The sequence below is a fragment of the Saccostrea echinata genome, unplaced genomic scaffold (genome assembly GCF_033153115.1).
Source record: "Saccostrea echinata isolate AGI-Se365-2 ecotype Australia unplaced genomic scaffold, CSIRO_AGI_Sech_v1 ptg000033l, whole genome shotgun sequence".
Classification (NCBI taxonomy): Eukaryota; Metazoa; Mollusca; class Bivalvia; order Ostreida; family Ostreidae; genus Saccostrea; species Saccostrea echinata.
In genome coordinates, this window is record NW_026889782.1 from 14,225,080 (window position 1) to 14,251,329 (window position 26,250).

General features: G+C 31.5%; 1 protein-coding gene and 1 long non-coding RNA gene across 2 annotated transcripts; both read right to left on the reverse strand.

Annotated features, from left to right (window-relative positions):
• Positions 1-3,486: 3,486 nt before the first annotated feature.
• LOC133198163 (ficolin-1-like) lies at positions 3,487-4,642 on the reverse strand. The gene is made up of 3 exons (XM_061334300.1): positions 4,612-4,642; positions 3,831-3,995; positions 3,487-3,725 (listed from the first exon to the last, which is right to left on the reverse strand). The coding sequence occupies exons 1-3, from the start codon at positions 4,640-4,642 to the stop codon at positions 3,487-3,489; spliced, it is 435 nt and encodes a 144-aa protein (XP_061190284.1).
• A 4,025-nt stretch (positions 4,643-8,667) lies between these two features.
• On the reverse strand, positions 8,668-13,429 carry LOC133198924 (uncharacterized). Its single transcript, XR_009722670.1, has 3 exons — positions 13,324-13,429; positions 12,564-12,658; positions 8,668-8,724 (listed from the first exon to the last, which is right to left on the reverse strand). It is a non-coding gene; the product is annotated as an uncharacterized LOC133198924 (long non-coding RNA).
• Between the last annotated feature and the right edge of the window lie 12,821 nt (positions 13,430-26,250).

The window sequence follows — 26,250 nt, forward strand, 5'->3', positions numbered from 1 at the left end:
GACAAGGCTCCCGACAATTTGAGTAAGGAAGAGAGATCCGCCTTACAATCATTAAAGAATCGGGATGACATTGTAATCAAGAAAGCAGACAAAGGCTCTACAGTAGTAGTGCTTGATAAAGAGACGTACATGGCGGAGGCCCATAGACAACTCTCAGACGAACGTTTCTATAAGAAACTGGACTCTGACCCTACTAAAGAATTCTCCACCGCCATCACCAAAACTCTTGACGAAATGTTTGAGAAAAACGAGATTGGTATCAACGTCTATGAGACACTCAATCCTATTCACTGTAGACCAGGACAATTTTATCTGCTTCCTAAGATACACAAAGAAGGTATGCCAGGTCGCCCTATAGTTAGCGCTATTGGACACCCCACGGAGAAAATTTCTGAATACATCGATTTACATCTCCGTCCACACGTAGAGAATTTGCCATCCTATCTCAAGGACACCAGGGACTACATTAACAAGACGCCCTCTACTGGCCTTCCAGATCATACCCTTCTCGTGACTATGGACGTCACATCTTTGTACACCAATATTCCGCACGATGAGGGTATCGAAGCCTGTAGAGAGGTCTGGGATAGTAGATCCATACAAATTCCTTCTACCGAGTCCCTTGCTAAGCTCCTTGAACATGTTCTCAAGTATAACACCTTTCATCAGTCTATCAAATTTACAGTAGACGTATCTAATTCGAAAAACATATTCCTAGATACTACATCTACCCTGACTGATGGTGAAATCGAGTTCAGTCTCCACACGAAACCCACAGATTCCCATCTGTATCTTATGCCAACTAGCTGTCACCCCCCCCCCCCCCCCCACACACACACACATTTAAGGGTGTGCCTAAGGGTCTAGCCACCAGAATTCGGCGCATCTGTTCATCCCCTGCCTTATATCAAGAACAAAGCGGTCTCCTTAAGTCCCACTTATGCAAGAGAGGCTACAATGCCCGCACCGTACAAACTGCTATTGATGAGATGGCGGGACATGACAGGCAAAACCTATTACGCTACAAGGAAAAAGACAATAGCGGCAGGGTCCCTCTGGTAACCACATACCATCCCGTCCTTAAGAACCTCAGCGGTATCCTTCAAAAGAATCTGCCAATTCTCCACTCAAATAAACGAATGGCAGAGGTCTTTAAGGAGCCCCCATTGGCTGCATACAGACGCCCGAGGAACCTGAAAGACATGGTAGTAAGAACCAGATTGGACAATCCATTACCTAACGGGGGTTTTAAAACTTGCTCTGACAGAAGATGTCTTCTCTGTAAGTACAGCTCTGACACAGACAGTTTTAACAGCCCCGTTACAGGCCACAGCTACAAAATACTAGGGAATTTGTCCTGTCAAACAGACAACTGCATTTATCTCATCAGTTGCAAAGTTTGCTCCAAACAGTATGTTGGTGAAATAGGAGATCTCCGCAGGAGAGTCTACAATCACCGTTCTACCATTACTTTTTACTGTTGGCCGTAATTAATTAGCGATAATTAATTCGTTCAATTATGTGAATCACACTTCACCAGATTACACCTGATAGACCGGACGCAATTCATAGCGCTCCGGATTTCTTTGTTCACAACTGTTTATAAACTCCAAATTAAACATGTAACATTGTAAATATTTAGTGTTTGGTAGTTTAGTAGTAGTGCTAGTTGTTTTTGCTTCTCTATTTCCTTTGTTTTTATGACTTCTTAACTTTTTTCTTTGTCCTGAGGAAGGGACAGGTTGTCCCGAAAATTTGACAATTATTATTGTTCGTGTCGTTGGTCATTTTTAGTGCTTTATATATATATATATATATATATATATATATATATATATATATATATATATATATATATATATATATAAAACGTTACATTAATATATACATTCATTAAAATAAAAATAAAAAAAATACTGAAATTAGCCGTTTTTAAAAATATCATATTGCAGTATATAAAATATTTTATTTTGATTTTTGATTTTTTTTAAATAACATATCTAAAAATACACCATCCAGAATCCATGCATAGATTGAATCTTGTAGTCCAATCAAGCACCTCATACATTTTATCATTTACTGCACTTTTTAAATATTGTTACAAGTGCCATTTGGCAAAAAAAAGTCAATTGAAAAAAAAATTGACTAAAGTGAAGCTGATCAAGAAAACCCCATCACAGTGCACTTGATCTATGCAACTTAAGTAATGCTAATGGTTTTAGGAGCCCTCTATTCATTGCACACCTTAGACTTATCTTGTGGTACTTATATGCAGGAAGACTGTCTACATTCTAATTAAAAATGAAATAATTTGAAATTTACAGTATATTCATTGATATTAATCAATTCTAGCATTCTTAACATTTATTAAACCAAAATAAAATTTAATGAATACTTTATTTACATGTATATCAGCCCTGCAGGCTGACACAGTGAAAGAAAGTTTTGCCCATACAAAACCCTGTATTTACGACAAAGTATATTTATATGACTATATGTAACAAAGCTTTATACAATTCAAATTTTCTGAATGTAAAAAAAAATCATAGAGAGGATGATAAAGACTCTATGTGAATATTTAGAGGTATTTTGTCTTTGATTCAAATCTAAATGACAAACATGTACTCTTGTATGTACATAACATTATATATATATATATATATATATATATATATATATATATATATATATATATATATATATATATGCGTGAAAATGTAGGTGTTCAAAAATATGTATTGGTTGACTTAAAGTAAGTTTTATTGTCACACATTTAGGCCTTGCAGTAAATTCCAGTTTTATATGCATCTCATTGAAATTTGAATTGTACATCATATATATGCTTTTCTTTACTCAGAATTTACAATCCAAGGAGTGGAAAAATATGTGGAAAAATATTCAATCATTAAATTCTCGGAAGTCATAAAAAAACCTTTACAAATGTCCTGGAGTGAGAGATAGCTCAGATTTTTATTTTCAAAGTCAAAATTTCAAATCAAAATAAATGAGTTTAAAAATTTTTCTCCATGTAATATTTATAATATACACACCTGCAAAGTTTCATGCACAAAAATGAATTAGAACTCAAGATATTTAAAATCAAAATTTTGACTTAAGTCTGTTCTTAGTTTATGGTCTAGAGGAAGGGTACAACTTTGCTAGGCGTGAAATTTTCAGACTATAGGAAAATAGTCATTTTGCCTTCTAAACATTATATAGGAAATGTTAAGTATAGTAATTCGAGTTATATTTTTATGCTTGTCAGATTTCTTTTAGGGGTTGGGGTTGGGGTTGGTCCCCACTTTTAAACCGTTGCTAAGGACCTGCTCTCTACTTTAGTAAGGTTTATGCATCCATGTGCATTTGCAGTAAAAAAAATATATTCTTTATATATTTATTATAAACATTGAAAATATGATAAGATTTTTAAAAAAAAAAAAAAGACAGGAAATTAACAAGACAGATTATTGGATGAAATATTGGATGCTACATTCGTGTTATCATGAGAATTGATGAGTTGAAAATTGTCATGTTCAGAACTCCCTGGTACACCTGGTCCCCTCCAAATCCTCGTGGAGCATTTAGAAACACTAATCCACATTCATCGAACCACCACCCTCCTCTGAAATCTACTGCACAGTTAAACGCCCATCTATCATTGTCTCTATCATATGTCGAGAACGAAATACCATTCATACCTCCAGCGTAACCTTTACTAAGGTCGCCTGTGAATTAACAAAAGTATGACTGAAAAACGCTTAAAGGCAGATAAGTCCAAATTAAGAAGATATTTTGTTTTACAGGATGTTTAAAAGATATCGTTCATTTACCAGCAGTTCCAGACGCCTTTCCAAGAGTAATGGTGTAGTTTTGAGCTTCGGATGCTACTTTCATGTTGTCAAATCTTTCATACCAGGAACTGCCATTCGTACTTGAAATACCAATATAAAACTGTGTTCTATGTGGAGATGTCAAAAGATGAATGACCTCATTTCCTAGAAAGTAAAGATTGTCATAATATAACAAAATGCCTCCTTTAATAGCAAAGGACTTGAGATTTGTGGCATAAAACAGTTACATTCTCTTAAAAACAGCAACCTAATCAATGAATGTTATCAAAGTTAAAAAAAAAGAAAGAAGATATTTGTTAATGTTATTTGAACAATGAATTGATACAGAAAAAATGAATTTATATGGCAAAATAATTTAAATGATAAAAAAATTATTTATCATTACATAAATCATTTCGGCAAGGTTCATGTAATATTGTGTATTTAATATAATTATCAGAGAAAATAATGTCAAAATAGAAAAACCGCTTTCAAAAATTAATGTTATTTGATCAAAGACTGTTACCAATACATGTATATATGCATTTCGCAGGCGTTCCATACCTGCTTGTTAGATAATGAGAGGTTGCTTTACAGTACAGTACGTATTGGATATCATATGAGCTATATCCGCTGTATAAAGGAGTAATCATGTAATAAAATATCATATTAAATTACAACTGGAAAATTGTTAAGGTTTTCAAATAGGTTTTAAATTTGAATTTTGTGAACTCGAAACATGTAAAATTAGAAGATTGTTTTCTAGTCAAACGTACCCAACCAGAATTCACCAGTGACATTACCAAAGCCATTCTTATATTCTTCCCAGCTCTTATAAAAATTTTCATTTAAAGGATGCCGCCATTGAAACACCTAGGAAAGGACAGATAAAATTCAGAAACAACTTTGTATTTAAAAGCGACTGCAGTATACAACTGATAAGATAAATAAGGACAACTACATGTATATTCAATACAAGCTCATTTGTATTATAGATACAGTATAGATATAAAACTACAGATTGTCGAAAAGGACAATGAGAAGATAGAAAATGATGTAAATGAATCATTATTATTCAATTGATTGTAAAAATAAAGTCAAAGTGAATGCTTTTAATTCACCAGACATATTGATATAGTTACACTGACTAGATGCTTACAATAACGCTATATATTTATAAATTTAAACTACTGAAGTTGTTAAGCTTGATTTTATGCAAGCGTTAGTAGCGTACATTTGAAGGAGCAATAAAAAGCAAGATAAGAATCCCCTCACCGTCCAGCCTTTGGGCTCAACATCCATATTACAGAGCACGTCTATTGGCCTCCCCCTGGATCCCCATGGATAGATTTGGTATATGCCCGTTTTATTATAACCTTCATGTAAGATTTCCCAGCAATCAAACGGAAACGGATCTAAAACATTAAACACTATTATTTTTCACTGGTTCTTTGGAATTGTTTTCATTCTTGAGTATAAAACTTTGGTATTCAATTTTTATTAAAACAGAAATATTGAAAATAGCGAAAATTGAATGCAAAAGGAAAAAAAAAAGAAAAGAGACAAAATTCCAAATACAAGGTACATCGTAATTGTATCAATATTATAAAATAAATTACATACATGTAATACAAGGGTTTTCAGGTAAAATCGTGGACAAAGCGTTTTTATCCAAAAATTAAGGGCACACTAAGCTGCAATTTTCAGCAAAGGTTTATTATCATTTAAGTCCATCATAATTTTTTTGATAAAATATAGACAAAATATAGATTCTATTACACTAGAATGTGCCCAGGGTACGGTCATATGGCGCACGATAAAAAAAACAACAACTAGGGTTTCATTCTAGAATACGTGGGTATTATTTCGAAATAAAAGTTTGAAATCGATACGACTGGGTTAAAAACTATCCACTTATTTTAATTCATTATCTATTTTGTCGACATCTGGAAAATTTCAAGGTATTTGTATGCATTTAACAATATTCAAATTCAAATTATTCGAATATACAGTTGTATATTTAATAATCAGCCTTGTTGCAAAATTATTTCATTACTACTTTAATTTTGAATAGTTCAGTTAAGAATGTCAGCTCTATCTGTTCTGATTCTGATATAACTTCATTTTTGAGGGGCTGATTTCATAACTTGTTCTCTAATCTTCACCCATGAGGCCCACATGAACGATTTTAAAGTTATAAGAATTGCGTATTCATTTGCAAATTCAATTATCAACATCTATTTTTTCTAAATCATACAAACGATATTGTAAATCTTTCAGACGATTTTAAAAAAAATTGAAAATCGAAGCTCTTATTAGTTATTATAGAGAATACCTGAAAATAACAACTTCAGAAGTACTTGAAAGAGTACATAGTGATTGATGAGTTTGTTAAGGAGATTTTTAACTAAAACTAACATATCCTACTGATCGTACATGTAAGTCTTGATCTAGTGTTCAACTGCTCAGGTATGTTAAGGCAGCACATAGATCAGAATTCGGTGAATTTATACTTTTTTGTAAAATGTAAATAAATCGGGCCGTAGATAAAACATTACTATTTTTATCCATTTAATAGACGTCATACAGTCCGACTAAAAGAAGCAATCCACTATATGAAATAACATAACGTCTATAAATAGAAAAAAAATGCCTTAATGAAAAAGTGAAAAGTTCAAAACTGCCCTGTGGATAATTCATTTCTCTTCTTTGTTATCATGATAAGTATGTGAAAACATCACTGGGCCATGAAAAGTGCTGCTTGAATCCTACACTCCTCGGTCTTATGTACACAATGTAAAAATTTTGCTATAGCTTCATGCGAAAACAGGGAATAATTATTTCTGTGATAGGAATTTTCATCAATTTATGTTAAGCACACGATCAAGTATTGTAGTATACAAGCTTTTGATAGAAACAAAATTTATGTATTGAAGTATGCGGTGTAGTGTTGAACTTTTGCATCTTTTTTGTTACGAACGACAGAAGAAAGACTGAACGGGATTTCATAACACTGCCAGTCTTCATTAAACGACAAAATGATACAAATGAATCAGCACACCATGTCCCTAATCTTTAATTCCTTATGAATCACACATGATATTTGTGGTATATGCTTTTAAACTCCCATTTCATATATGTGTTCACACGAATTCTCGTTACCTTTTATTTTCACTCTGCAGATATTTGATCAATAGTTATGACGTCATGGGTTCGGTAAAAGTACTTGATTTTATTAAAATTAAATAATTTCGGTTCATAATCTTAGCACTTGTTAACAGTTTTTGGTTATAAATGCATGAAATAAATTGACGTATTAACCCTTTTTAGAAGATAAAAATTACATGGAGACTAAATATTACAACGTAACGTAGCTTAATACATATCCCCAAACACGGTGATTCTTATCCATATACATTTGTGGATTTGTAGGAAGAAAATATTGAGATACGAATTATGAAAATATATGATAATTATGAAGAAGCAATAAGAATCCTTTATTCGAAATCCTGGTAATTACAGATAGCAAGAGATTTTAAAAAAACGGAAAAAGGGGTGGTTATTAATTTTAAGAGGGCTTTTCAGGCAACAAAACAAAGTTTATGGGATCTGTTATCAGTTTTGATTCAATAAATGTTTGTATTATATGCTTTTCGTTCATTAAATATAGAAGCATTTATTGTAAATAATGTAAGTTTTAATCTAATCTTGTAAATGCCTCATGTAACTTTGATATTATTAATAAAACATACACTTAAGTGTTGTAGTAGTTGATGGAGTTGTAGTTATAGTTGTTGTTTTCACTGTTGATGTCGTTGATGGTAGAAAGTCGGTGCCTTAAATGATATTAGAGTTAGAATCATAGGAAAAAATTCTATTACTGGTCTAGATATGATTATTGCGCCTTTATTCCAACAATTGGTTACAAGTGTGGTTAAAAAAATCGTATTAACAAAATATTTTAGTAAGCAAAAGAATATTTAGTCATACATCCTAGGTTACAAAGATCGGTGTTGCAGCATCTCAGACAACGCTCAGCTTTTCGCTTTCCAAAAATGCTTGTGCTACCCTTGTTACAAATCTGGGAAATAACGGAATAAACATCGTTAAAGTCATATTAATTATTATTATATTTGAAAAAATATCTTCGCAAATACAGACCACAAATCTCAATTGTCAATGGAATTTTGACTGTTCTATTTTAGCAAAAAAAAAAAAAAAAAAAACCTTTCATGTATAATTGGCAATTATATTATGATAAGGAATTTGAATTTGCTTTTGGTGAATTAATTATTTTAAAGGACGAGACGGAGGATAACATGGAATGGCATACCATTCAAACCCCATTTTTGAATTTAATGTTGAACAATATGTTAATTGAGAAGTTATTAAGTTTCTAAGTTGGCAAAAAGGATTTATATTCTGCACAAAATCTCTATATTTCTGAGGAGGGATCAGATTTTCTTGTGCAGCACGTTAGTTTAACAGATTTCGTACGCCTATTCGATAATAAGTTAAAAAATAAATTACGATAGAAAACTAAACTTATTCAAAGTACGTGTAAACTTTAGTTAACTAAAGTTAATACTTAAACTTTAGGTTAAAATTTAGGAATTAATTTAAAAAAAAATAAACAGCAACGATTGCAAAAAGATCTTTTCAATTAAACTTGTAAGATTCTTTGCATTGTGTATATGAGCATTGGAATTGAATGAGATTTAGATTTATTGAAGTCATTGCCATGAGATAAATACATTATTTTTAGTTTTCTTTAAGTTGACCAATTTCCGAATGATTTTGTTTTGCCCACTTTCTAGACACTCACATGCTTTTGGGAGCAGGATTGTATAAATATGGAGTCACCAAATTCAACTTCCTCTCGGAGATGACATATCTGTGTAAAACAAAATATTCTTCTTGAAAATATACTTTTATTTATATTCTTTGCTATACCTGATGTATATTCATAAAGTTCATATTCGTAATTTTCCATGCTGCTGAATGTAAGTTCATTATACATAACACAAATACAACAAAGTTTAGTTAAAACAATATTTAATCGATGAAATTGACAACGTTACAAATACACTGATAATAAATACAATAGCCATGAGGCTTATATTAACCCCTCTTTCTTCAAATTCAAGTGAGAAAACATGTACGTAGATGAAACCTTATATAGTACACTCAGAAAGGAAACGTTTCATACATATATATAGTGAACAGTTTACTGGAATTGAAGCCGTTGAAAAATCTCCAAAAATTCCAATTTTTACATACCAAAGTAAAAATTTACCTCACTCATTCATGCCACATCACAAATAAAATTTCAACTAATATTTATCATTTAATATTGAATGCAGGAGCGTCACATACATTACTACAGGTATTGCCTTGATTCCGTGATAAATTAATAAATTCACCATACATATTGTTAGTACATCCAAAGAATGCTTAAATTACAGTTTCTTAGACAAATCATAGTATGATCCTATCCTGATCCTATGTATAATATTACTAACAGGCATTTATGTGATAGGTGTATGAGAACTACACAAACACATAGAGCAATAAATATTGAGGATCAGACATGTGATAGGAAAGACTGCTACATTACACACATATATATATAGATCTTCAGACACTTATTTCTTTCAATTCCAGGTTTCAAAGGAGATATACACGTATATGAAAACTGTGCATATGAATTAAACAAAAACAATAACATATTTACAAACAGAAGGAACAATCGTCATATGATCGAAAAATGGTTTTAGAAAAACCACGTGATAGGAATGTGGTCTTAATTTAAATGAACAATTTAAATCCTTAAAACAGGAAAGAATCTCAAGGTAATAACGACTAGGTTATCTATAACGGATATAAGAGAGACATTGATTATTGTTTGTATATTGTAACGAGCCTGTAACTAAGATGTTAAGAAAAATCAACAATATTTTTTTAAGATATTAAACTTTGCTGGCCAATTTAAGCAATCAAGAATGATACCTAGATGAAAAAGCATTTTTTCCATATCTTCAGGAGAGTTGATCATGTGTTTGTGTTCATTATGATCAACAATAAAATTTTTGCCCTCCCACACAAAGGTAGATCTTGCTTCGCTTTTTTTTAACAATCTGCCGGGCTTGGTATGCAAGATTATTTCTTGTTTTCGTTAGATCCTGGTTAACTGTTTCTTTTTTCATACCGCCGATTTTTCTAAGCTTCTTGCAGCATTTGAGGATTCTGTGTCTTAGATCGTAGTTATTAATTCTGGCAATGATTTAACGTTGTTTATCTGCTGACTTGCGGCCAACTCGATGTGATACAGCGATGTCCTCCTTCTTGAGGGGAATTTTCAATTTGGTTGCGATTTCTAAGAATACAGCTACGCCTACTTATACATCTGCAGATCGTCGATTTCCTTTTTGAGTGACATGTTCTCTTTTGGAGCATAGTTATCTGCTCTCTTAGGGGATCAATCATATTTGTACTGTCACAATGATACCTCTCAATGCTTGAGCAATACGCTGGACGTCGACATCAGATATGAAAGCCTGGGATGCTGGTTGGTATTGTGCAGGAAATGCCATCTGAGGGTAAGGTACTTGGTACTGGGGACTTTGAGTAGATTGAAAATAGACAGTATTTTGGCTAGGACTGGTCATATCTGTAGCAACAGACATTGTGAATAGATTTTTGTTTTTGATTGTTGCACTGAAGATGGTGAAGGTTCGGATTCAGTGAATCATAGAGAACGTTTACGTTTAGTTAAATGATCAAAAGATTTTGACATGAGCAATACAAACCACAATCCACAGCCAGTGAACTCAACTCACTGATAACTTACTGACTGCACAGACGATAAACAAAAAAATGAGATCAATGGATCTGGGCTCAAAATGTCCAAAAAATGTCATGAAAACATTAATTTAAAGTATGTAACAATACCTCTATCCACTTAGGTCACAAGCTCCTACACAGCAATGTTAAGGCGTACTTCGGAGAAATCAACAGAATATAAACGTGCATAAATACATCCCTTTTTAAACTGAATTATTTTTGTAAAGGTACTATATTATCACATGACTTTAAATATTATTTGAAATAACATTGTATACCTCGCTCTGTGAAAAATGCATATAATGTGTACTGTATGTAGGTCACAAACAAATTTCAATATCGCAAGAGCATACCCTAGTTAAAATTAAAAATTTAGGTAATAAATTGTTTCTACATAACTTGTGGTTTATGGAAAGTGCTGCTGCTTTAAATAGAATTCGCATTTTAATAGTTTAAATTTCAGGTTATCTGGCTTATGTCGAAATATCTGTGACCTTTATCAAGTATTTTATGTATTAATTAAGTAATGCTCTCGATTTCAGGAAAGCAGCAGCACTTTTCAAGTTAAGGAATATGTCCGTTATGTATATTCAAAAAATGGTCAAGATCTATTAAGTGTATGCCCTTGCGAAAAGGCGATTTAATGAGGCACCTCGGCGTGAAACATGCACACCCTGTAGACAAAACATGGTAGAATTAATTCAATACATTCTCTCGATAGTAGTTAAATAATGACACTCAACAAACGTTTCAGATTTGTATTAATGGTCTACTTAAGATTTGCAAATAATATTCTGTTTAATAATAAAATGCATTTTTCACTGTGAAAAAATTACTTGATCCGCCTCTCACTGCACATAAAATGCGTCAAATTTTACCATGATGACGTCATGTCGACAAGTGCATTGCCATCAGTGACTTGTCTATATCTTGCTGTGTGGGATTTAACTAGCGACAAAAATGAATGTAGTGGTAAGCTTTGATGTAGTTCATTACTCTTATGCAGCTAAGAATCGCAAATTATTTCATTTTCTGTTATTGTGAGGAATTGCTATATTTGTGTGATGTCACAGTAAATTTTTCCCGTATAAATTAGGCCCCGCCCCCTTTATGCAGCCTTAACAGAGCTGCGTATCACAAGGTTTGATAGTTTCACATTACTTCAAAGTAAAAATACACGAACTCTCACTGCTAGCGCATGCATGAATAAGCAAGAAAGTTTGATCTTATTGTTACATCGTTTAAACAATTATAAAGAAATTTAGAGTTGTTTAATAGATTTATGTAGCAAATAACCATGTTTATGTTTGAGATATTATAAAAAAAATTCGGGAAAATAGTTGCAAAATGTTATATAACACAGTATTTTTGTGTAAATGTTTTGCGTAAAAATCCCTTTCCTAAATTCTATCGGTAATCGTTATTCTGTGATTTCAAGAAAATCTTCTAATTAATATTGTTCATCTCAAAAGAGAAAGTCGATTTTTAATCGTATTTAATACGCCGAATTACAATCAAGGGTAATAGAGCAAAATATTTTTAGAATATTTAATAATATGACTGCACTCTGAAGCTTGAGACATGAATTTTGATGTACATTCTAAAATTTTACCTCAATTCAAAGTAATGCGCATATGTATTACTCTCTCTCCGTCATGATAGCTCAGATTTGTATCGATATGACTTCATATTCCTTTATGACGTCATATTTTTGTAGTTCAAAGAAATGACTGCATGGGGGTGTACTGTGATATTTCTGGGGAAACCTACACCTACCTCTGATTTTAAAATTAGTAGTTGTGTATTAAAAATGTAATTAAAATGCACGTTAACAGTTGATGTACTAGCGGATACCACTTGTTTTATTAAAAAATTATTAGTATTAATTACCTCATTTTCGTCACAGACTTTGACAGAACTACAAACTGTAGGGTCTGCTGATTGAGGACAGTTGAAACAGAGCGGACCTCTTCTACTTGGATAGTCTGTAGCAGGGAAAAAAATAGACAGTAAAATCATCACCAAATATTATTTTTCCTGAATCCCTAACAAAGCAGACTGATAGATTCAGATCAACTTGTCTATGTCTATCTGATGCCTGTCTCTAACAAAAATAAAATTTGAACCGTATGGGATTTGGTATTAATAGTTGAACAAAGTTTTAAAAATATTCATACTGACACACGCACATATTTATGAATGTGTTATTTAGAACGAGATTTTCTCGTTCTGGGGCTTATGAAACATCGATCTTAACTAGATAATCAACCTTGTGACTCTGAATGTAACTGAAGTTATATATATACAATGTATTATTACTATTCTTACACACCTACATTTAAAAGAACGTTTCACTTATATGCACTTTACTATCATCATTTTTCCTGTATCTATATATATATAGATGTCGGGATTTTATATGAGGAATGTAAAAAAGATTTTTCCTTAAGTATTAGGATTAGAGACCTCCTGTGATGAATTGAACATTTTTGGTAAACTTTCGTAATATATGCTGTACAAAAATGTTTATATGTTTCACTGTGTGTGGGATAAGCCAAACACTCTTTCTTTTATTAGCAGGGATCGTTCTTAGACCCCTTTTTCACACAATGGAGCTGAATGAATAATATTTTATTGTTGTTGTACAAACCTATTCCCCCACATCCTTTATGATTGCAAGCATCAGACGTACAACATTCCACACATTGTTCAGTATGAGCATAGGCAGGGTTGTGGCTCCTTAACAATCCAGATAAGGTCCGATTATAACAGATCTATGATAGTTGTAGAGAAAAATATGGAAAATGATGAATCAAACTATCGATAAAGTTAGAATACTGCTTTTTACATAATTAAATCTTAACATATTGGTGCCTAAATAATCTCTTTAAAGTAAACACAAGATAAGTTTATATGTAATTTTAAGAACATATCTGAACGTGTTATTTATAACATATTCTTTTTTTTTATTTACCGCTAATTTCTACTTTCTAATCCAATCTTTAACATTCTTATTTGTTATTTGCTTCTCATGATATTTAAGTTTTCAATCGTGCACTTCCCCTATTTATGTAGCAATATACCCTTATCACCTGTATATAGGATTTATATCTCTCAGTTAATTCGATTCGCTTGGGCATGCTCTACATACGAACATTCAACAATTTCTAAAACGAGGCAAGCTATTGATACCAAGTTGATGAAACAAGAATGTCAACAGTCTCGTTTAAAGTCATCATTTCGCAAGTTATATTGTCGATAAAATGACCTTGTCAGCAAATACATTCTGTCAAGAAGACTTAGTGAAAAGTTGACTGATGTTTTTCATACTAAGGAATTGTCTACGGATTTTCCTGGTTTTTTTTTTCAATCATGACATGGATCAATCGGCGGGTTTGACCGGTTGGTAGGGGATGCCCAATCTTCCAGGTCACCTGTTCCCAACTCTGATGATTTTGGAGCTTCATGTTTGCTCTGCTTCCAATTTTTTGTTTGAATGGACTTATGAGCTTGAATACTGTTCGTTATCTCCATATTTCATTAAAGAATTTATTCATTTAATTAATGGCTATACATTGAGAGTGTATATGTAAATTAAAATGAAGATTGAAGAGAGTAAAAACTAGAACAGAATTGAAAAACTGAAACAAAATTAAAATAGTTTTATAGCATTGATTGAAGAGCATTTTTAAAATAAAAAGAAGAAATACAAATATGACAATATCTATGGAATAGATTTATTATTTTTTTTTATTTCACAAATGTGTTTCCGAAAGTTCTGAATACAGTTTGATTGTTTTATCAAAGTACATGACTTGTATTTTCGTCATGGGGGAAAAAATCATTTCTAAAAATCTCACACAATAACCAGGAAATAAAATTTTATATTAAAAGTCCTGCTCTGTAATATTCTGACAGAAAGTCAGAAAATAAAATATCAATTTTATCTATTTGATTAATTATTTAATACACGTTAATTCATAACTTACGTACTGATGGAGTATGGCATCCTGTGTCAAATAAAACTTCTCCGTTTATTCCTGAATATCTTTGGGTAAAACAAACCTTCAAGAAAATGAAACATGAAGATAACGAACCTAACCTACAAGAGAATTTCTTTCCTTAAATCAGCAATTCAAAGTATTTCCAATTAAATTATGTAAGAATTGCCATCCTCTGGAATATTGCCCTAATGCCTCCCATTCTTGCAAAGAAATTTGTTAAAGTAGCAATACTTTAATCACAGAATATTGGGGAAAATTATATATTATTAAGAAACGTGTCGTCTTACCTTAAATGATTTATATTGATTTGTTAAAAAGCTTTTTTTTTTTTTTTTTTTTTTTTTCTAAATTGTTAAATAGTTCAGTTATTTCAAAATTGCTAAAAGCTTTATTGTTTGAAACTTTTTTTCGTTGAAAGAGCTAATTAATTGAAAATTGCAAAAAACTGAATACTAGTTATTTCTAAATTGTTTTAGAAAAATCAACGTGTAGAAAAATAACTTCAAATGTACGTATAAGCACTGATATTTCCACTGACTGATAACAATTTTCATTAATATCAGACTTGACACGAGGCCCTTGAAGTTTAATTTGTGTATCAATTATAATCCAGAAGTCCCTAGGATATATGAAAAAAAAAATCAAGATTTGTTTACCTTCCCTGCATCACACTTTTGAATTGTATGACAATGTCTTGGAGAGATGACTGCGGTGCAACTCAAACAGTATAGGACATCTAAAAGATATAAAAACATTTAACATATTCTACATGTAGCCATTAATTACAATTTAATGACACATTAAAGGGGTATTTATGTTTTTCCGGCGAAATTACTACAGGAATTGCTACAACATTTAAGTTGACAATATTGAGTGCATACACCTATTAACATCAATTCTGAATACTTTTGAAAGTTAGAATGTATCTCTCTGTAATCTAGTTCGAAATATGACCTGGCAACAACTCAAATTTAAAGAATTCAAACCAAAATGCATCTACGTTCTAAGTTGATTATGCAAACCTTTAAACTTTTTTTAAGACATCAAACTCTCTTGTCATTTTTTTTTCAAAGTGTTGATAGTTATTATTAAGAAGATTACTAGTATTCTCAATTTGCAGAAAAATAATAATACGAAAAAATTCAAGAGTCTATATCTTAAGCTGTATCTACTTCGAAAGAGGAGTAATTCTTTTTTTTCGTCAGCATTCTGTTGTACTTTTTTTCATGCTTTCATGGGAAAAATATAGTTGCCTTGCTAACCACAAGACCAAATCAAGAATTTAAAAGGAAATACCCTGTTTCTATTTATTAACATGCCAAAGGCCAACGTATAATAAGATAATTTGTGGACGAGTGTAATATTTTCATAGTAAATCACATAACAATCACTTTACATGTTTGTTACTCTAATAAGAGAAAAAATGTTTAGAAAATCAGTAAAAATAAAACAAGTAGATAGGCATTTGCAAAGTTTCATAAAATATTTTAGAATGTCTTTTCCAGAGATACTTTGAAAGAGTAACGTATATATTAGAACTTTTTGAAATGATGTTCATAAAAACATTTTTGACGTTCATAAAACAAAAACAAGGGAAAAAGCAGACAAGATACACACACACAAAAAAAAAATAGAAAGACAAGGAATCACATTTAAAGGCCAACACTTACACCCTTGCCCGAAGAAAGCATTGATGTTGAAAGTGCAAATAAAAAACCAATTGCAAAACCTTAAGGTAAAACGAGAGAAAAAAAACTAAATATACTTGTATTTTTCATCATTTTTTCAATATGAAGACAACCTTTCACCAACATTATTTATGTTATGAAGTCTAGTCATACCAAAATAGAAGAACAAGGTACGGTTTCAATACAATTCTTGCCCTGTGTTTTTCTTAAAAATGAAAGTGATGTGAAAAATTAAAACTCATGCTTTCTGAATCATTGAAATTCCGTGCAGAAAGATCATACACATCATTTTTCTCTCATGACCTTCTAAATGCTAATTGTGACGTCATAAACTTGTGCAATTTCCCGTATTTTCTTAAAAAATTGCAGAAGACACCAATTTTCAATGGAATTTTCTTTCAGATAATATTGTTCACAGCCATCGCCCACAAAGATTTTGAGATATGTGATTTTTCAAAGAATTTTACACAACATAGCCAAAAACTAAAGTGGGCGATGGCTGTGGACACTATTTTTTTTTAAGGAAAATAACCCTTGAAATGAGTCATATTTAGGCATTTTCTGTTTAGAATAGAGAAATGAATTAAATTGATGACGTCATATTTCCAGAATGGTACTCCTTCATGCCATATTCTTTCCTGATTTATCACAGTCATATACTCAACTAATATTTAAGCCAGTTTCAAAACCTTTGGAAAACATTAGATTTTTAGGGCACAATAAAGCTAATACCGTACCTTCTTCTTTGTCACGTTTACGAAACATAAAGGACCAAAGATTTAGTAGTCTCGTCCAGACCCATATTTACGTAACATGGGATAGAACTAAAATATTACTAGTAGTTATAGAGCTTTCGAATAAATATTTTTACTCAATGATGTATATCAAAATATTGAGCTACAGAATAATCACTTGGCCCTCTGAGTCTGTAATGTGAGAGATAAACACTTTTCTTTGATATCAAAAGAAATATCTCATCATTTTAAGCTCTTTCCATTTAAAAACGGTCGCCCGCGTGGGGCAGTGGATAGAGCGTCTGCTCTAGAGTCGCGAAGTAAGGAGTTGATCCTTACGTCGCGGGTTCGAATCCCACTGTGGGACGTGGAGACCGGTCCTTCGGAAGAGACCGTATAAACCGAGGTCCCGTGTCGCAGTAGGTGATAGCACAAAAAAGATCCCTCACTGCTCAATGGCCGTAAGTGCCGAGTATAGGACAAAATTTGCAGCTCACCACCGGCAAGTGGTGGCGTCTCCATACATGTATGAGTAAAAAATTCTCGAGAGGGACGTTAAACAACATACAAACAAACAAACAAACATTCAAAAACGTCAGAGATTTGTTTTTTAGATAGCTTTAGAACAGACAGGTTGACATAGATAGAAACAGTAAAACACAACCGAAAACATAAATTATTTACATCTTTTTATAACATTAGTAATTGTGATTTATTTAATTTTTCATCTTAAATAATTGTTATCTGAAAATATCATCAGTATTAACTTTGGGAATCAATCTGTAGAAGACATACCAACTGTGCCAGTTATGGTTGTCGCAAAAATTACTGAAATTAAATTCATTATATAAAATTAGAAATTTTTAACAATTATTATACATAAGAATTTTACAACAATTGATTAAATAACGAAAATAATATATGCAAACCTAAAAATACGTTAGTAATAAACATTTTAGTCCGTGGAACACATAAAGTTTCCGTGTACAGATAAGGATTTCCACTTTGACTTTATATGCTGATAGCATATCTCTACTAAATGAATAGAGTGCTATTACACATATTGTAAATCTACGCCTATTTCACTGTCAATTACGAGGGTTGTCCGGTAAAATAGTTGACAAAGCGTTTTAATCGAAAAATAATGGGCGCACTAAGCTGAAATTTTCAGTGAATGTTTATTTATCATATTTAAGTACATCTTAATTTTGTTGATAAAGATGTAAACAAAATAAAGATTTTATTATGCTTGAAAGTGCACAGCGTACGGTCCTACGGCAACCGATCAAACAATCTGGGTTTCAGTAGAGAATACACAAGTATTATTTGGAAATAAAAGTATTAAATAGAAAAAGTTGACTTAAAAATTATCCTTATTTTAATCCACTAACTTTTATGTCGTTTTTTGGAAAATATCAAGGTATGTGCTTCATTTTTGATAGTTTCCTGAATAGTTAAAATGAGAATGTGGTCAACAAAACACACGAATAATGGCGAGATTTGCTGGCGTTACGGCGTACCGAAGAGCAGTTCAGCTTGATTTAGATTTAGTAATGACGCCCTACTTAAAATGACAGAAGAAAAAAAAATATCAATAGATCTTTAGTATACAGGTTAAATGGGAGTTTTGTAAGCTAAAGCTTTTTGATCGATTCCTTGGGTAGATCAAAACATAAGGACAAACAGCTACTTGTAATAGCGAAAGACGCTGTCACTGTAGACCATCGTTATAAGATACCCTGTTTAGTTGAATGATAGTGAGAGTACTGTCCATAACTTACTAATAAATTTTCAGAAGGTCCCATGTGTATGTAAGATTGGTTCCTCGACTGTTTTTGGAGGAATAAAGGGAAACTCAAGTATGTGCATCAGTGAAATTCCCGAAAAGCGGGGATTATCCAACTTTTTTTAGCAAAGAGGAAGCGTGACGCTGCTGTAGACACTATGACGTTATCATCCGTGCATATATAACCATAGATATTATAAAATCTCATATTTTGTTTTATTTGAAATTATATCTATTTGAAATTTGCTATGTATATTGATGAAAAATGCACTAAAGAATAGTGAAAATTTTAGAACGCAGTGATGATTATTTTTCACCCTACACAACTTGTCCACGATTTCACAGAACAATCCTCTTAGATGTGATTCTGTAATTTGGCATTTCTAGAAATGTAAACAATGTATAAAAAGTTATACTTTATTTAAAAGATAAAAATCTCACAAATGTCTCGCAGTTGTCACCTAGGTAAAGAACATATATTTTGAAAATTTTACCTAATTATAATCCCGGCAAGTTTAAAACTTACAAATAATAAATGTAGCACACTCCATGGTAAATAAGATTCAGTCATACTTTATTGAAAATCGCAATAAGTCTTAGGGTCGAATACTTTCAAAGTTATTCATATAGATTATATTTCCCGGGGATTTTAATAGTTATTGATTACAAGCTGAGTCCTTTTCCTTGTTATCATGATAACTTCATATTACTCATTGTTTTCAGTAATTTTTAAAAATTTCTTTTTAATCAATTGTTTTGATGTTCAGGAAAGAAACAAGGATTTTCTTTTATAACTCTATTCAATAGTTATTTGTACACCTTTTTCATGGAATTGATTATACTTAACATATAAAAGGTATCTGGGCGTATGACTCCATAGATGCTTGAATTTTTTTACTGATCAATTCATTTCTATCTCAAAAATCTCTCTTAACATTATAGATAACAAACCCCCTAATTTATCAATTGGATTAGATGTATTTACTGAATTGTCTTCAATTCGATATGTCAATTTTTTAACTGACTTATTTAATTATGTCTGGTGAAACCTAAGGAAGAATAATTCAATTTATCCATTAAACGAATATCAAACTATAAATTAAGGCATGTCCATCCTCCTGTGATGTCATAGGTTTTTGCAAAATCTGTTATTAATTTAAATTCATATCCAATAGAAATAAATCTTTTGGAAGAATAACAATAACAAAATGACTTTTGGAGAATGCTTTCCAATAAGTGTTATGTAAAATATTGTCTATTGAAAGATCTGCATATTTATAAAGCAACAATTATTTTAGAACTTTCAGTATCAGAATTTTGCATTTGAACCAGTTTTTACATAGTTTTAATAATACTATTTACTAAAATGTAACGGGTTTTTTTTATGCTGACATCTGTTTATTTATGTCTGACATCTTAAAAAAATATGGCAACCTATACATTTTTTGTAATTATTTATTAAAATAGGCTATATTTAGTGAAAAATAAATGCACTTTTTCTACTTTGAACTCATAAAATTTTGAGGGTGGAATTACCTTAAGACATAAATTTTACCATAATGTTTCTCATTTTTTCAACATACATTACAAAAGTTTAACCCATGATATAAAACAGATTGTAATTGGTTATAATTGTTATCAAAATGCAATAACCCCATCAAGTATTTGAAAATCTGGGGAAAAAAATACATTTAATGATACATAGATGATTTTTTTTTTTTTTTTTTTTTTTTTTTATATACAAAATAAGTATTTAATATGTATCATCTGCCTTGTAGTACATGAAATAGAAGGTGTTTTTACTAGTAGTATTTTTTTTTTATAAACAGCAAAGTCAAATATTTGCAGATTTCTTTGGACGATAATCGTTTATTTGCTCAAAGTATTTTCGTTACTGAAGTCCGAATTCGAAATAATAATATTGCAAACTTGATTAAAACTGAACGTGAAGATAGAGAAAAGTGATCGACTAAAACAATACAAGTTATGAATAGAGCCACTCCCTTGTGAGAATTCCCTATCGACCAGTCACAACCGCGTGTGCTCATTGTCGTGATTAAAAAAAAAAAAAACAGGAAAATCCGTAAAAAAACCAACGAAAAAACAAATGCTTAACGATTTGTTCGAAAGACGCCAGTCAACTTTCGTTTAAACAACAGACTGTATTTACAAACAAGGCCATTGTACCGACCATAGAATTTGCGAAATGTTGCCTTCAAACAAGACAGTTGATGTCTTTGTATCATCAACGAATTTGTCAAAAGCCTGACTCTTTTTGAAATTCTTCGTACTTGTTCTAGCGTATCGAATATCCTGGGAGAAATAAATTCCACATACCGGTGATAATGGTATATTGCTACATAAATACGTGAAGCTTGCTATTGAAAATTTGAATTCATCACTTTCATTATAAAGTTTAGTTGTCAGTTTGCCACAGTGCTTTTCTTTAGTAAATCATGCAAATATGAAATAGATGAGTCATACTCTATCGAGGCTTTTCTTTAGAGATCAATGTGGTATATCTAATCAACTAAGAAATGAAACTAAATAGTGTTCTTCAATATTAACATATCTAAAAGTTACATAAATGGCCACAGCAAGAAATTCCTTCCTTTTACGTAAAAATTTCTGATTATATTCGCTTTCTGCGATTACAAAAACAAGTCTGCTAATACCTGACATAGTTCGTTACGATGAGAATTTCAACAGACTGTTGCAATATAGGAATAAAATATTGCGTCCTACAGTCATAAAAATTAGTTGGAAAGTAAAACATCAATAATTTAAGACACGTTATTACTTGTATATTCATTACTTACAGATGGTTTATGGCATCCTGTGTCTAAAAGAGAACTTCTCCATTTATTCCTACAAAATAAATAGTTCTTTCATATATTAAATCTTCTGAATCGTCTTAAGAAAGAACATAAGAACCAGTGAGTCAATAACATATGATTATTTATTAAACAACCTATTCATCGCCCGCCTGTCGCAGTGGTTAGAGCGTTTGGTCTAGAGTCGTGGAGTAAGAAATTGATCCTTACGTCGCGGGTTCGAATCCACTGTGGAACGGGTCCTCCAGAAAAGACCGTATAACCCGAGGTCCCGTGTCGAAGTAGGTGCTGGCACGAAAAAGATTCTTCAATGGCCCTGAGTGCCGAGTACAGATCAAAAATTTGCAGCTCTCCACCGGCAAACAGTGGCGTCTCCTTTTGAGTAAAAAATTCTCGAGAGGGACGTTAAACAACAAACAAACAAAAATAAACCTTTTCATCCCCTTCACTTCAATCCTAAAATCAACCATCTCTAATCAAACTTTTTTTTTTTTTTTTTTTTAATCAAACTGGAAGAGACTCGTGAGTTTTATGGTGCTCATCAATTATATGTTCAAAATTTTTAGAAATATTAAAAAAAAAAAAAACAAAACAAAAACAAAACAAAAACAAAACAAAACAAAAGCAAAAAAGGTTGCGTTTACTTTTCCCGAATCACATTTCTGTATAGCATGGCAATATCTAGGAGAGGTGATTGATCTGCAACTCAAACAACTGAAACATATGAACACGTCTAACTCTGTCTATTTGTATATGCTTATAATGGTACAATTATACTGGATAATAAGCATAACTCCCTCCCCCCCCCCAAAAAAAAAAAAAAAGAGCAAAATTCAGCAACAAAAAAAAAAAAAAAAAGATGAGGTCGCACAAAGATAAAATACATGTAGTAAGAATAAACTGTGTTTCGAGACAGGTTTTAACCAAAAGTAAATATGTCCCATAAAGTTGCAAGTTGGAAAATTGAGCAGATCCGATCCCGTAGATTCTCAGAATACAAAGTGAGGAATAGTTAAATAAAAATCGTCAGCTGTTATGTGCCTTCCACCCAAAAAACTGACATTTTTTCCCTAGCTATATGTTTACATTCCGCCTAAACAGGACCTGTATGACTATATCATTTATTTTAACCATCAAGAAGTCTACAATATATCTAGAATAAATGCATCACCATTAAACGTCAAATCTTAATACTCTTGTTGAATTTTTTTTCCCTAACTGAGGTTGTAGTGTGACCTATCCTGCCACAAAATCAAATCACTAGTATACGAGCTTGAATTATAAACAATCTGACCTTGTAAGCACACTAATCTAAGAGTTATTTCTGCAATTCAGGTTGCAGTGTAACCCCAGTGAAAAATAGCATCTAAGTATACGATCTAGAGTTATATACATTTACATCCATCTACCAAAATGTAAGTATCCTTACATGTACAAGAGTTACTTTTACAACACACATTTAGGTGGTAGTGTCACAAATGTAAAATTTAAGCATATCCTGCAGGCACACATACAGAAAAACATGGAGAGAACAAAACATCCTTCCATGTATTCTAATAGATTCCAAAATCTATGTAGTGATAATTTGTTCACATTCACACAGAATACAATATTTGATAGTAAAATATGCTTTTTAGTTTTTTTCTGACAAATGTGTAAGAATTACCGATATTCATTTAATCTTTAACAAAACTTTTCACCGCCGAAATATTGCTAAAATATTGCTGACTCGGCATTAATCAATATCAATCAATTAAGTGATGGGATTTGGTTAATAAAATACCGACAGTACCAACCAGGGTTGTTGTTAAGATAACTGAAAATAAGATATATGTAACAGATACTTGAAAGTTTGACAACAAACATCATCAAAAGTTGCTTAAAGGAATCTGATTTACAAAATACGAACCTAAAACAATACTACCAACATGCATTTTAAACGTTGGTTTACCTAATCTGTTCTTTCGAATGATAATGATTTTGACCTCTACAACAATGCTGACCTGAAAATGTGATAGTTTATCTTTGGAAAAAGTGTTATCTTGCACAGATCTACATCTAAATTATCAGTATGGGGGGTAATCGTTTAAAAAAATGCAGACTCGTAAGTTTGTAAATCCAAAGTTGCAATCGTATCAGTTTCATGTGTTATATATGTAAGTTGGTAATAATCCGACATCCAAGCATGAAGTTTTGAAAATTTAACTGTGTTGACTTTGAATTTATACTGTGAATATTTGTATTTTTGATGTTGTAAACTTTGTTTTCCGGAATCTGTATTGCAGCGCTCTGAATGAAAAACAAAGACAATTCACAAGTCTACAATTATTGTAAAGTTTGCACGTTTGTCGAATTTAGATAGGAGAAACTATGGAGGGGCATCAGTGCCACAATTCTTTTTAAATGTTTTTATTTTCTCTCTTTTTTTTATTTTTTCTTTCTTGTTTTCCAAATTGAATAATTTTTTTAATTCTTATTTTAATTCTTCTATTCGAATAACTTTTTTTGTTCTCTAACTTTAATTTTTTTTCTTTTATTTTGACAATTTTGCTTTATTTCGTATTTTGATTTTATCTTGAAATATATGGAGATAACGAACAGTATTCAAGCTCAAAAGTCCATTAAACAAAACAAAATAGGTGCAGAGCAAACACGGACCTCCAAAACATCAGAGGTGGGATCAGGTGACATGGAGGAGTGAGCATCCCCTGCCGATCGGTCACACCCGCCGTGTGCTCCTTGTCATGGTCGGGAAATAACGGAAAAATCCGTCGACAATTCAGTTTGTAAATAATGGCCTAACAATTAGTATGAAAAACGTCAGTCAGCATTTGACTCAATAATAAATTGTATTTGCTGATAAGGTCATTCTATCGACCATAGAACTTACAAAATGATGACTTTAAACGAGACTGCTGATATTCTTGTTTCATCAACTTCTTTGTCAATAATTTGCCTCGTTTTAGAAATTGTACATACGTAGAGCATGCTCTTGCGTATCGAATCAACTGAGAGGTATAAACCCTTTTAGTGAAAGCCATCATTGCAGAAACAATATGTGAAACCGAAAGTACATTGTAAATGGCGGATTTTATAGGGGTCTTGTCTTTATACATGTCATGCTTTCATTAACAGCCTTTCAGAGACCATTCACGTCCAACTTGCCCTTCATAAACATATATTATTTCTGCAATGATAGTTTTCATTAAAAGTACAGAATTAAGCAGGTGCATTTTTTTTTTAATATGCAAATTTTTGAATTTTTTTTTCTCAAAAAATATTGTTTTTTAAATATTTTGTTTCCAAGTGATACTTTCTATCTGTTAATCAATGATATATTTATAAACTGTAAAAGTTTTAACTTTATACCTCACATAGTTTTTAAGCTATTGTAAAAATAAATTTTTGGACATCTTGACCTTTGGCAAAACCTTAATAGACAATACGTCGTCGACATATCTAAATGTCGAAATGAAGGCCACAGCAAGTGTTTTCTTCTTCTCACGTATAAGATATTGGACAAATTCTGTTTCATATGAATACAAAAAAGGTCTGCTAATAACGGGGCGCAATTGGTACCCATGGAAATTCCAATAGATTGTTGGAAGACCTGGTCTCCAGGAACCACATAAATATTGTCAATCAGAAACTCAAGCATTTTTTTTAATGTCAACTTCAGAGTACTTGTGTGTACAATCAGTATGTTCAGAAGTTGAAAAGTCGTAAGTTTTTAAGCTGCTGATTTTGGTAAAATCTTCTGATTTCAAATTTTCCAAAAGTTCCTTGGTGTTTAAAAAAATTATTTAAGCCTATTTAATAAACTAATGCTGTCAAATTATGTATTCTAAGTTTGCATTAGCACTATTTAAAAAAAAACACAAAGATATTCAGAGGGACGTACTCTACTGGATTTAGTAATACCATGCTTAAAAAAGAGCACCCCATGCTATTTTTTAGCGCCTTCAAATAAAACCTAATAATGTATTAAATGACCATAAAATAACTCCACCATTCTTCTGTCACATAAACAATGTGAACAATTATTGGGGGATTTATTTATGAATTTGTTTTTAATTTATAAACAAGTTATTAAAAGAGTACATTTGTATATATTTAAAAAATAAACATTTGAAAATATCGGGAAATGTGACTTATTTCTTATTTGTTTTGTTTGTGTTTACCTGGCCGATTAATAAAAAGCAATACCATTGTATGAAATAGTGTCAACGGTGTCTTCTACCTACATGTATTCCCACTTTTTAAAAATCTCAGTTCCACCTATTCCCCCTTGCAAATAACAAAAGATGTTTAGATACTAGTTAATTTGTTTTTTATAGTAATTAGACTAATTACATCCCATCTTAGATTTATCTGTATTTTGTACATTTTAAGACAGAAAATAAAAAGATTTCTGAAAAAATGATTTATTTCAATTAAATATATTTTAGAAAAAAAAAAAAAAAAAAAACATGGTTAAAAAGAAAAACACTTTAATATCTAGATTTTTGAACATGAAATAAAAAGATTTATG